This window comes from Dama dama, chromosome 3 (genome assembly GCF_033118175.1).
Source record: "Dama dama isolate Ldn47 chromosome 3, ASM3311817v1, whole genome shotgun sequence".
In the NCBI taxonomy this organism is placed as follows: domain Eukaryota; kingdom Metazoa; phylum Chordata; class Mammalia; order Artiodactyla; family Cervidae; genus Dama; species Dama dama.
The window spans coordinates 64212983-64226919 of record NC_083683.1 but is presented as its reverse complement, the minus strand read 5'-3'; the positions used below and the strand labels follow the sequence as shown (position 1 = coordinate 64226919).

The 13937-nt window shown below is 35.4% G+C and overlaps 1 protein-coding gene across 7 annotated transcripts in view; it reads left to right on the top strand.

The window, feature by feature from the left end:
- The window catches only part of XPOT (exportin for tRNA), a 154467-nt gene that overhangs the window by 123450 nt on the left and 17080 nt on the right, over window positions 1-13937 (top strand). For all 7 annotated transcript variants that reach the window (XR_009690785.1, XR_009690782.1, XR_009690781.1 and 4 more), the window contains 14 exons: window positions 27-245; window positions 1126-1310; window positions 1412-1580; window positions 2697-2933; window positions 4035-4073; window positions 4206-4268; window positions 5304-5428; window positions 5808-5952; window positions 6113-6232; window positions 6590-6684; window positions 7257-7326; window positions 9080-9318; window positions 10231-10516; window positions 11776-11965. Coding sequence is in view for 4 of the 7 variants with exons in the window: in XM_061130857.1 (XP_060986840.1) it covers window positions 27-245; window positions 1126-1310; window positions 1412-1580; window positions 2697-2933; window positions 4035-4073; window positions 4206-4268; window positions 5304-5428; window positions 5808-5952; window positions 6113-6232; window positions 6590-6684; window positions 7257-7326; window positions 9080-9318; window positions 10231-10516; window positions 11776-11965 (2182 nt within the window). In the remaining 3 variants the exon portion in view is untranslated. The remainder of the gene's footprint in view (window positions 1-26; window positions 246-1125; window positions 1311-1411; window positions 1581-2696; window positions 2934-4034; window positions 4074-4205; window positions 4269-5303; window positions 5429-5807; window positions 5953-6112; window positions 6233-6589; window positions 6685-7256; window positions 7327-9079; window positions 9319-10230; window positions 10517-11775; window positions 11966-13937) is intronic.

The window sequence follows — 13937 nt, the reverse complement described above, 5'->3', positions numbered from 1 at the left end:
TCATGAACTGTATCTTTGTTTGTCAGATGCTGAATCCCCAACCAGAGAAGACCTTCATACGAAATAAAGCTGCCCAAGTCTTCGCCTTGCTTTTTGTTACAGAATATCTCACTAAATGGCCCAAATTTTTTTTTGACATTCTCTCAGTAGTGGACCTAAATCCAAGGGGAGTAGATCTGTACCTCCGAATTCTCATGGCTATTGATTCAGAGTTGGTGGATCGTGATGTGGTTCACACCTCAGAGGCAAGTCACGTCTTATTAATAAGTTTTTAATTTGGATATTGCAAGAGATACTTGGTACATAATAAAAGGATCAAGAAGGATTTTTTTTGTTTTGTTTTTGATAAAACTTAAATATTAAAAATACTTACAAATTTGCTCAATATTTTGAATTTTGTTTTACAAAAGAACTTAAATTGGGGTTTTTTTCCCCAGGTATAGGGTGAAATTAGAGCATTTAGCGTGTTTTTTTTTTTTTTTAAAACCAGACAGGAGCTTCCTCTAGTGAAACAAACAAATTGACTTTTTTCCTGTGAATTTGTAGAGAAATGTGGCCTATATTTACTGTTACTTTACAGTTGCCGAGTGAGAAAGAAGCGTTGCCACGTACTAGTGCTAGGCTCTTCTGTATTCTCAGTTAGTCACACAGGCCATGACCTCAGTCTTTCTCTATTTCTTTATTACCCAATGTAACTTTCTCCTTTTCCTTAAAGAACACAATGGAAATAGCTTCATTCAAATGTGTATGACGGTTTAAGGTTATTGTGTGTTAAATATGACATTTATAAAGAGTATTGTTTTTATTATTGCTGTTCTCTTAAATAGTTTAAGTATGTTTGTATAATACTGAGAAATAACTTTTATCACATGGTTAAAATTTCTAAGCAGCGTTTTTTTTATAGTTTGTGTTTAATAAATTATGTCCAAGTTGAATGGAAGGAAGAATTAGAATCACAGCTTATGATTTTAGAGCAGACAGATAGGAAATACTGGCAGGGAATGTGTTAACAAGTCAGGAAATGTAGTGGTGAGGAAATTACTGTGTGCAACTATTATACAGATATCAAACATTATCTTGGGAGGTAATCTGATTGTATATATGGTATTTTGGGGTATTTTTTAGGAGGCTCGTAGGAATACTCTCATAAAGGATACCATGAGGGAACAGTGCATTCCAAACTTGGTGGAATCATGGTACCAAATCCTACAAAATTATCAGTATACCAATTCAGAAGTGACATGCCAGTGCCTTGAAGTAGTTGGGGCTTATGTCTCTTGGATAGACTTATCCCTTATAGCCAATGATAGGTAAGTAAATCTATATTTTAAGAATGTAAACCTGCAGAATACAGTGTGTAAAACTCATGAATTTGAAAATACTGTAAGAATTTTTGTTTCTCCATTGCCAGGTTTATAAATATGCTGCTAGGTCATATGTCAATAGAAGTTCTACGGGAAGAAGCATGTGATTGTTTATTTGAAATTGTAAATAAAGGAATGGATCCTGTTGATAAAATGAAACTGGTAGAATCTTTGTGTCAAGTGTTACAGTCTGCTGGGTTTTTCAGCATTGACCGGGTCAGTAAATTTACGTATAAGGTTTTGAAAATTGTTAGAACAAGCTAGGATAGGCAGTAACTTAAATATAGTTTCCTTTTTCTTTATTTTTGTTTGTAAGCGTTGGAAACTTCCTTGAGCTTATAATAGTGAAACACTGTCGAGAAAGCTGTAATGTCATGTGTAACATTTTCCTTGACTGTGGATTATACCAGACTTAAACGTGAAGATCTGGGATAGTACTTAGTTAGTATTGTGCTTTCTAACAGCCTCTCAGGTGATGCTGGGATACTGCTCTTCACAGACCGTACTTTAAGAAGCATGGCAGTGCATTTTGACCTAAATTAGACTCCATTATTAATGTTACATTTTCACCATATTCATTTGAGCGATTAGAGTTTAGCCTCAGCAGAATTAGGGCTTGAGTGAGTGTGGTAAATTAATAATTTAGAAACTGAATTTGAAGGTTTTTACTTTTAATTTTACCTGTGACAGTGATAAAGAATTACTAAGAAGTCTTTGTATTGTTGATATATCAGAAGTATACCTCTGGTATTTACCTAACTGACAGTGTAGTCAGTTACACTGCTAATAATTGTCTTATTAAAAGACTTAACATGGTGAAGCTAAAAAATCTCTCTGTAGGAGAACATCATAAGGGTAATTAATGAAAATAAACCTGATTTGGAGTTCCAACACTGATGCTGATTAACTTTAGGCAGGTTATTTTAATAGCAGTTTTATCTCTTTGTGACGTAGCTGAGGTTCAAATAGTGTCAGAAAGGACTGTGTAAATTGTTGCACAAAGCATAACACGGCAGCATTAACTCGATGAGAAGGTATTTACTAAATTCATCAGTTTAGAGAGAAGCTTTTGAATCCCTCTTTTTTAAACTTTTATAATTTGACAATGTCTACATGACTATAATCATTAAAGATAGTTATTTTGAGAGTATTAGCGGATAATAACAGTGGAAGAATTCAGACTCTTAAAACTTCTCAGTCAAAATGGTAGTATTGTTAATGTCTAATATTAGTTTAAAATTGACTCCTATAATTGGCACTTGATCCATTCTAAAATTTAGAGTTTTTCCTCTCAGGTAGTTGGTTTTAAATTGAGATCTGTATTGTTTGTAGGAAGAAGATGTTGACTTCCTAGCCAGATTTTCTAAACTGGTCAATGGAATGGGACAGTCATTGATAGTTAGCTGGACTAAATTAATCAAAAATGGAGATATCAAAAATGCTCAGGAGGCACTGCAAGCTATTGAAACAAAGGTGGCGCTGATGTTGCAGCTCCTAATTCATGAGGATGATGACATCTCTTCTAACATTATTGGATTTTGTTACGATTATCTTCATATTTTGAAACAGGTAAGTCCTTATGTTAATCTTTGTTGTAGATAATATAGAAAAGCCATAGAGAATTGGAAAATACAGGAAAATGAGAATAAGATACTCAGTTATCTAATGACGTTTACTGTTAATTATGAATATATTTTCATCTTTTTTCTTTCCTTTAAACTTCTTAGCTGGAAAACAAATGGCCAGGTTCTAAAATTCACTAGACTAAAAAGCTTCAGAATTAGTTAGAGGTTTAGGTTGTTTCTTTTCTTTTTAATCTGTGTTTCTTTTTGGCCTTGTATCGGATGTGGCATCTTAGTTCCCCGACTGGGGACTGAACCTGTACCCCTGCCTTGGGAGCATAAGAGTCTTAACTGGACTGCCAGGGAAGTCCCCTGTGTTTGTTTTTAAATGCAGTAGAAATTTTGTTAAAGATGGTTTATTATTTTAATTACATATGCATCATTTCTTACAAAGTTTTTTTATAATTAAAAATTTCCCCCTAGAGAGTTGCTGCCAATAATAGAACTTAAAACTAGTAGAAGGTGTGAATCTCATATATTATACATTTAGCCTTTTAAAGAATTAATAACTTTTCATTATGACATTAGGTGAGAGCTATGCCTACTTTATTTACACTGATTTAGTTGAATTGAGTCAAGCTTAAGATAATATTTTTCCAAGCTGAGTTTAGCTTCTGTTATAACATATTTCTGCATGCATACTTGAAGAAATTTTAGGGAGTGTGAAAAGGTATGAAGAAAGTTAAAATCACTATTGGTAATCCCACTGTATCTCATAGTGGATTTCTAGGCTTTTATGGCCTTACTTAATTAAAAACAAGGTGAGATCATACTTTGCTGTTCTGTAATCTGCTTCTTTGCTGAGTACATTTATAAGTATCTTTAAAAATCAAGTTTATCTACATGTTTTTGCCTGTATGCCAAGTTACTTACTAGAAGTGAAATTGATAGATTTTAGATTAGGCACATTTCACAAATAGAAAGGTGCTATCAGGCTGCCCTCCAGAAAAGCTGTGTGCATGTTTGAAAAGATGCTGATTAGAAAAATATTTTGATAAGCAAGTATTACTTTAGGAAACCTAATAAATGATTGCTTTCTTTTCAACAGCTTACAGTGCTTTCAGATCAACAAAAAGCTAATGTAGAGGTAACTGACTTCTTTTTGCTTCTTTTAAACCAATAATAGACTCTGTATCTAGTCTGCCTTGAAATACAGCCTAATTTCAAATTACATGAAACTAGAGGAGACTGACAAAAGATGTTTTGTTCTTAATTTTAGGCAATCATGTTGGCCGTTATGAAAAAATTAACTTACGATGAAGAATATAACTTTGAAAATGAGGTAAGAATTTTGGATTGCGGAGAAAACAGTTTTAATTTTATTATGTACCCACATCAAATTACTATTTCAAGTTCTGAGTATCTTAGAGTCCTTTAAAACAAGAAGTGTTTTAAAAATTAGTCTTGTTCATATTGACGAGTTCTTAGATTAATGGAAACTTCATAATTCTTCATGTTTTTGTAGTTTGTCCTCTAATTCTTTAAAATGACCCTTTTAAGGACACTGTGGTACTGAACTTTGTAAAACATTGACAGTCTTGTTCGTGATCATATTTCACTTTATATTTAATAAGAGAGGAATTGAGGCCCAGTTGGTGGACCTCAGATTGTAATTGTCTGCGGGAGAATGGGAATGAGGCAGTTCACTGTCTCTGGACTTGTTCTGGCTAAAGTCCTCTCCAGGGTTGTCATGAGTCAGCTTTCCATCAGTCACAAGTGTCATGAGTGCTTTCTGGCAACTCAATAATGGCATGTACTGTCTAGCTGTGTGCTAACGTGTTCTGTTACCCACTTCAGACATTCAGAAACTTGGAACTACACGAGGATAATAATGGTGATGAGCATCAACACACCATGCACTTGCAAAGTGCCAGGTTCATTACATATAATATCTTTAATCATGTGATATTGTTACAGTTCTTACAGTGGACAGTAAGATACAAAGTATACATAACGTGCTAAGGTTCTCATAAAGCCCTGTGTGAACCCTTCGTGGCTTAGACTTTTGCTTTTGTTTCCAAAGCCTTCCATTATCTGGTGTTTGCCTGATCATCCCTCAGTCACTCTCTTCTGTTATAATGACTCTTGTTTTTAGTCTCCTTGTGCTGTTTCTGGCTCTAGGCTTTCATAGTCTAGGGCTGGGAAATAATTATTTGTGAGCAGAGGGGAAAGACTACTGCGTTTTCCTACATAAGTAAAATTTATGAAAAAATAAAAGTGTATTACATTTGTAAATATAAAAAACTAATGAGAACTCACCATTTTATGTGTCTTAAGGTCTTTTAAATTTTTTAATGGGATTTTTTGAATACCATAGGGTGAAGACGAAGCCATGTTTGTAGAATATAGAAAACAACTGAAGTTATTGTTGGACAGGCTGGCTCAAGTTTCACCAGAGTTACTGCTGGCTTCTGTTCGCAGAGTGTTCAGTTCTACACTGCAGTAAGTTTGTTTATCTGTTTCTAATAACTCACCTCTTTCCTCTTCTCTCTGATGGCGGCCTACCATAAGTGATTCACATGACTTACTTGTTTATGTTACTTCCTGAGATCTAATGTGTATCTCTGAAACAATGCACCTGACTCCTTGATTTATCTTGATCCTTGAGAGGAAATGCTGCTCTTCGGAACATAAACAATAACATGGATTACATTGGTTATTTATACTTCTGTGATAGTAATTATGTTCCCTGGCAGAATTAACACCTGCTGTGACTTTTTAATAATTAAGGAGGATTTTGTTGGTGTGTTTTTATCTGGTGCATCACTAGTTGTATAGAAAGTCTGTATTCTGATCTCAGTGATGTATTATACCTTGGTAGGAACTGGCAGACTACACGGTTTATGGAAGTTGAAGTGGCAATAAGATTGCTGTATATGTTGGCAGAAGCTCTTCCAGTATCCCATGGTGCTCACTTCTCAGGTGATGTTTCAAAAGCTAGTGCTTTGCAGGATATGATGCGCACTGTAAGTATACTAAAGACAACTTATTCTGAACCTAATTTTCTGTTTTCATATAAGCTAATGTGAGTTTCTTAATTGTTAGAGTTTATAATATACATTATTACAGGGACATTTTGATGTTGCACTAAATGAAGATAGATTTCTTAACTTTTTCCTGCTCTAGCTGGTGACATCAGGAGTTAGTTCCTATCAGCACACATCTGTGACATTGGAGTTCTTCGAAACGGTTGTTAGATACGAAAAGTTTTTCACAGTTGAACCTCAGCACATTCCATGTGTACTAGTAAGTATACACTTTAATCTCAGCTTTTGTTATTTTCCATGTGTTTCAGCTAATGAACAGATAGTATTCTATCTTTCTTTTATCACTTTTTTCCAGAGCTCTCAAAAACTCCTGAACATGCTAAAACTCCTCCATTTCTTTAAAATGGAGTTTGTTTCTAGACAGTTATTTAAAACAAATAGTCAAGAACCTGTTTGTGTGTAGTATAGGGTTACTTATATATGTACCTGGTTCCTCTCTTCCAGAGCTAAAAAGTAAAATTCTTTGTGAACAAAAACATGTCATGACGTTAGCAATAAAAGCAATAAAAGACATTAAATAAGTACAGAAATAGTAAAAGTGTCTCTGTTTCTTTAGATGGCTTTCTTAGATCACAGGGGTCTGCGGCACTCTAGTGCTAAAGTCCGGAGCAGAACTGCTTACCTATTCTCCAGATTTGTTAAATCTCTCAAGTAAGTAAAACATTTTGGCTGTTATGTTTAATTCTTATTTTTAAGATTGTTAAGTAAGATGTAACTTATTGTCTAAGAGCCTATGGTAGATTTGGTTGCTTCTGTTCTTAGGCTTTTTAAAAAAATGCTCCTTTCTATATTGTGCTAAGATTTCTTTTCTTTCTCTTCAGCCAGGTGCTTTGTTCATTATTAAACTGATTTGTTTGAATATTTTTATATGTAACACTTGTCATTACTAGTGGCCTTAGTTATTTCACAGTTTTATTGCTGTAGATAAAACTGTATGGTTTCTTTGAAATTCTAAAGATGATATTCCTTGGAAATACATTTTTAACTTAATCTGACAAATTGTTCTTTACTAGTACCATTTTTTTAGGTATGAAAACTACTTTTTCTTAGGATATAATATTGTAATTAAAAAAAATCATAGCTAGTCTGAATAGTGACATGTGATTACCTTAGAACTGAACTTTTTTTTTAGTTCTGCCTTAAAGAGGAATTTGATATTTCAGCACTTCTCTAAGCACTAATATATTTATGTAATTGTGGTTTTCCTTCTTGCCTTTATTCAGTAAACAAATGAATCCTTTCATTGAGGATATTCTGAATAGAATACAAGATTTATTAGAGCTTTCTCCACCTGTAAGTATCTTTCTTTCCAAATGATATGTTTTAAGTTGGGGTGGGAGGCATGTAGGGCTTAAATCTGTTTACTAAAACTCTGTTGAGATATAGTAAACAAACATAGTAATAGAAATAGAAGGGGAAAAAAAGAAATAGAAGGGAATCAAAATTTGATTGATAGATTTAGCAGTGTGAGATATGGTCTGCTCTCTGTACTATTAAATGCCAGTGAAGTATTTTTTGGAGAAGAAAATTTCAGTTTCAAAATTATTCTCTGTTAAGTACTGTGATCACATGAGTCATTCCCAGTGACTGCTACTAGTAGACTGAAATTTTTTTGTTAAACTTCTGGCTTGAGGTAAAAAGAATTTAAACGCTGCTTGATCTGAATATCTTGGTTGTTTATTTCACTAGAAAGATTTAAGTAATTTTTATTTTTTTTTAATTTTTTTTTTTTATATAAGTAATTTTTAAAAGATACCTTGTAAGCAAAGCACATTTTGACTGATACCTGCTTTTGTGTAAAATACTGGCAAAGCCAGCAAACTACTGACATTGACTTTTTTTTTTTCATTTTGATGAGAGTTATTAATGGAGCCACACTTGAAAAATGTTAAACATAAAATATTTTGTTTTTTAAAATAAATACCAACTTTTAGAGTATATGGGTTATTTAATTTCATTGCATGAAAGGTTACTAGTGAATTATATGGTTAAATTTGCCTACACACTAAAGAAATATATATATTAAAAGACTTTCACAGAGCCGTATTTAGCCATGCCATATTTATGGATATTGGAAAGTTTTTGTTTTTCTTATTGCACATAGAAACAAGAACTTGTACTATACCTGTAAGCTTTTTTTAGTGTGTAAAAAGACTTGATTCACAGTGCTTCTACTGAATGTTGACTGCTTAGTAGTGGTATAAGTACCTTGTATTTATCTAGCAACTTTAACTTTGTGATCTCAACTCCTAGAGCAGTGATTGTTAGATTGTTAGATAGTGTGATAATGTCACAACTATCTAACAGTTGTGATAGTGTCACAACTCCTAGATAGCGTTGGTTAATAAGTGTTTTAGTTACTTCTAAATAAGGACGTTCTCTTTTAAAAGATAGAAGTTTCTTTTATGTGTGTGTGTGTGTGTATATAAAATAAGGCCACCACAATTTATCTGTTTTAAGACTAGGCTTGTAAATAATTTCTTAACAAGGAGTTTTGGTGTTAGATGTAGAAGGGCCTCTGATACTTTCCCCTTCCCCCTGGCCTCTCAGATTGCATAAAGGTGAAAAATAACAAAACTCATTAATAAAATGGCTCAATGTATGGATGGATGTTTGCTTACACTTGAATAAGATCTTTTATTTGCAGTCTTATTTTCAAACATGCAAAAGTAACAACTTGTGTATGTGTTTATTATGTGGCATTTGTTGTTATTTAAATCTTAAACACTTCAAAATATTAATTTGTGTGGCCTTTGTCTTAACCTTCAAAGCACTTTGAATAACTGACTTTTAGCCTCCTAATAACAGATAAATTTTATAATAAAAGTAAAACAAGTTAGAAAACTGATGATTACATTACATGACCATTTACGAAGTCGTCTCAATAGACCCATCATCTTTTGACTTCTAATTCAGTTTATTTATAAGTACCCAATCTTTTTATTAATGAGTTGATGGGATAGATTACATCTTCTGTCCCTCTTTTACTTTTAAATGGGAGGAACTGAACAAAGGAAAACTTCAATAAGACTAAATTTCATTTTAGGAGAATGGTTACCAGTCCTTGTTGAGCAGCGACGATCAATTATTTATCTATGAGACAGCTGGAGTGCTAATTGTTAATAGTGAGTATCCAGCAGAGCGGAAGCAGGCATTAATGAGGAATCTGTTGACTCCACTCATGGAGAAGTTTAAAATTCTGTTAGAAAAATTGATGCTGGCACAGGACGAAGAAAGGCAGGCATCTCTAGCAGACTGTCTCAACCATGCTGTTGGATTTGCTAGGTGAGTGTGATTGGTGAAGACTGGCATTTAAATTGGCGAAGTGATTTTCTTAATGTGTACAGAATCATTTGCTTAGATTTTTCTAGAATTGGGCATGTGTGTTGTGTTTCCAAAACTGGATTGTCCAGAGAATTGTGTAAACATTTCTTTTCTAAATTCATTAAATTAGGAGGTTTAGCTGAAGAAGGGAATAGATCTCATAACATTCTGCATTTCAACTTGACATCTTTCTAAATCCCTAACTTCTCTGATTTCTCTGGTTTAAGCTGAGAATGTATTTAAGGAGATTTGCTTAAGTATATATACCAATGACATCAGGGATCTGTTATGGAATCTTAAAGAGAAGGTACTGAGGCTTCTTCTTAGTTGTTGCATTGGGTCCCAACCACCCAAGCTGTTGTTTTTCTCTCTACACATACTTCTTTATTGGTAAACAATAACAGCATGAAAGTTACAGTGATTTTTAATTAGAAGCACTTAGAGAAATTGCTCTACAGAAGACTTCGATGCAAAAGCTTATGTTAGAGATAGTGTATAAATAACTCAATTCTAAGATTGTTTTCTAATATAAATTGGTGGTTTACAGTTTGTGTAGTATAGCGTATTCATAGTAAATAGATTTTTTTTTCTCTTTACTGCATATATTCTCAGCAGGATTTTAGCAAATGTTTAGGTGGACTCACACTTGAGTGATTGTATCAATTACATTTCATTCATTTAACTTGGGCCCTTCCTGGAATGGTAACTGGAAGCAACCATTAGCTAAAAGTAGACATAACTGTGACATGGAAAGTAAAGAATTGGCTGCTTTGTTTTGTTGGTTTTGTAATTTGTTGTGCATTGTTGTTTATTACTCCATAAAACACCTGAAGAATAAACTTAAAACCAGTTACCTGATAATTGTTTATATAGTCGAACCAGCAAAGCTTTCAGCAACAAGCAGACTGTGAAGCAGTGTGGCTGCTCGGAAGTTTACCTGGACTGTTTACAGACATTCTTGCCAGCTCTCAGCTGTCCCTTACAAAAGGATGTTCTCAGAAGTGGGGTCCGCACTTTCCTTCACCGCATGATTATTTGCCTGGAGGAAGAAGTCCTTCCCTTCATTCCATCCGCTTCAGAACACATGCTCAAAGACTGTGAAGCAAAGGACCTCCAGGAATTCATCCCTCTCATCAACCAGATCACAGCCAAATTTAAGGTACCACACGCCTTCAGAGGGCGGAGAGCATCCTGACAGTACGGTCTCCTGACCGCAAGATTAGATGTGTTTCTCTTTAGGTGTATTTTAGCATTTGACTTTTTTTTTTTTTAAAGTACGAGTTATCTGAGGGCATGGATCATTTTTATCATCCCAGTGTCTACAACACTCCTGACACTCAGGGCATGATCGATAGATGTTAATAAGAACAGATCTTTTCTGTTCCATGCAGCAGAAGAAAACTATTAGTTTAGTGTTTTAGAAAAGCAAATGAAACAGCACTGGATACTAAATGTCTAACGAATAAGTTAAAAGCACTGTAATTTGGGTATCCAAGTAGTTTAAAAGTAACTCAATGTCAGTTCTATGTACAAGGAAATTTAAGCAAAGCATAAGCTGGCTAATGAAATTGGCTAACACTTAACATAGTGTTTTCTGTGTTCAAAATCTGTTCTGAGTATTTTCTTATACATTCGTTTGATCTTTGTAACAACCCTGGAAGTTAAGTTGGAAGTGTTGTTCTTCTGTAGGCGAAGAAACTAAGACACTTAACTAAGTTAAGAAATTTGCTTAAAGCCATATAAAGCCTTCATAGAGTTCAATCATATAAATTCATTTTTAATTTAGCAGTTAAAGTCACTCAGTCGTGTCCAACTCTTTGCGACCCATGGAATTCTCCAGGCCAGAATACTGGAGTGGGTAGCCTTTCCCTTCTCCAGGGGGTCTTCCCAACCCAGGGAGAGAACCTAGGTCTCGCGAATTGCAGGCAGATTCTTTACCAGCTGAGCCCCCACAAGGGAAGCCCAAGAATACTGGAGTGGGTAGCCTATCCCTTCTCCAGCGGATCTTCCCAACCCGGGAATCGAACTCAGCGTCTCCTGCATTGCAGGTGGATTCTTCACCAACTGAGCTATCAGGGAAGCCCTAATTTAGCAGTAGAATTCATTTATTGAGAATTTAAATTTGAAAATATTCCTTGACAATATTTGACTGTGGAATATATTTGATTCCATGTTACTTGAACCTGAATCTTGAATTGTAGGAAATGGTTTGAATTTAATGATTTTTGGGGCTTTCAATACTGTATATGCTATGTAGATTTTTGTCTTAATATTGATATTTGCTAGCTGAATTATATAAATATGTATTCTAAATATAGAAACTCTGGAAAAAGGCCTTATGTAAAACATGTTTTTCCTAAATTTTATATTAGTAATTTTCTTATTTTTCAGATAGTAATAGTTGTTTCCTCTCTTCAGATACAGGTATCCCCATTTTTACAACAAATGTTCATGCCTCTTCTTCATGCAATTTTTGAAGTTTTGCTCCGACCAGCAGAAGAAAATGACCAATCTGCTGCTTTAGAGAAGCAGATGTTGCGGAGGAGTTACTTTGCTTTCCTGCAAACAGTCACAGGCAGTGGAATGAGTGAAGTCATAGCAAATCAAGGTGGGGATGCATGCAGTGCCTAAGTTGTCTGTTATTTGTCACAGTTCTGCATCTGTATGAGCAAGAGCTCTTTGAAGTAAAAACTGAGCTTTTCAAGTAGTTGTATGTTGGCCACAAGGATGACAGTTTATTATTATCAGAGTGGCAGTCACTTTCACTTCAGCACCCTTAAAATTAATTTGTATTCAGTTCCTGTTTTCCTAAAGCAATGTTCCTTTTTCTTTAAGTTGACGAGCAATGTGTGAGCTTCAGATACACAGCCAAGTGATTCAGTTATACACATTTATACATATCCTTTTTCAGATTATTTTCCATTATAGGTTATTATAAGATAATGAATCTAGTTTCTTATTCTATATGGTAGGTCCTTGTTGGTTATCTGTTTCATGCATAGTATTGTGTATCTGTTAATCTCATCAGTTCAGTTCAGTTGATCAGTAGTGTCCGACTCTGCGACCCTATGGACTGCAGCACGGCCAACCTTCCCTGTCCATCACCAGCTCCTGGAGCTTGCTCACACTCCTGTTCATTGAGTCGATGATGCCATCCAGCCATCTCATCCTCTGTCGTCCCCTTCTCTTCCCGCCTTGAATCTTTCCCAGCATCAGGGTCTTTACAAATGAGTCAGTTCTTTGAATCAGGTGGCCAAAGTATTGGAGTTTCAGCTTTATCATCAGTCCTTCCAATGAATATTCATTACTGATCTCCTTTAGGATGGACTGGTTGGATCTCCTTGCAGAAGACTCTCAAGAGTCTTCTTCAACACCACAGTTCAAAAGCATCAATTCTTCGGCACTCAGCTTTCTTTGTAGTCCAACACTCAACATCCATACATGATTACTGGAAAAACCATATCTTTGACTAGACAGACCTTTGTTGGCAAAGTAATGTCTGTGCTTTTTAATATGCTGTCTAGGTTGGTCATAGCTATTCTTCCAGGGAGCAAGCCTCCTTTAATTTCATGGCTGCAGTCACCATCTGCAGTGATTTTGGAGCCCAGAAAAATAAAGTCGGCCACTGTTTACATTGTTTCCCCACCTGCTTGCCATGAAGTAATGGGACCGGATGCCATGATCTTAGTTTTCTGAATGTTGAATTTTAAGCTACCTTTCTCACTCGTCTCTTTCACTTTCATCAAGAGGGTCTTTAGTTCTTCTTCACTTTCTGCCATAAGGGTGCTGTCATCTCCATATCTGAGGTTATTGATATTTCTCCCGGCAGTCTTGATTCCAGCTTGTGCTTCATCCAGCCCAGCGTTTCTCATGATGTACTCTGCGTATAAGTTAAATAAGCAGGGTGACAGTATACATTCTTGACATACTCCTTTCCCGATTTGGAACCAGTCTGTTGTTCCATGTCCAGTTCTAACTTGTTGCTTCTTGAAAATGAAAGTGAAGTTGCTCAGTTGTGTCCAGCTCTTTGCAACCCCATGGACTGTAGCCTACCAGGCTCCTCCGTCTGTGGGATTTTCCAGGCAAGAGTACTGGAGTTGGTTGCCATTTCCTTCTCCAAGGGATCTTCCCAACCCAGGGATTGAACCCGGCTCTCCTGCATTGCAAGCAGATGCTTTACCCTCTGAGCCACTACATACAGATTTCTCAGGAGGCAGGTCAGGTGGTCTGGTATTTCCATCTCTTTCAGAATTTTCCAGAGTTTGTTGTGGTTCACACAGTGAAAGGCTTTGGCATAGTCAATAAAGCAGAAGTAGATGTTTTTCTGAAACTCTCTTGCTTTTTTGATGATTGAACGGATGTTGGTAATTTGATCTCTGATTCCTCTGCCTTTTCTAAATCCAGCTTGAACATCTGGAAGTTCACGGTTCACATACTGTTGAAGCCTGGTTTGGAGAATTTTGAACAGTACTTTGCCAGCATGTGAGATGAGTGCAATTGTGCGGTAGTTTGAACATTCTTTGGCATTGCCTTTCTTTGGGATTGGAATGAAAGCTGACCATTTCCAGTCCTGTGGCCAC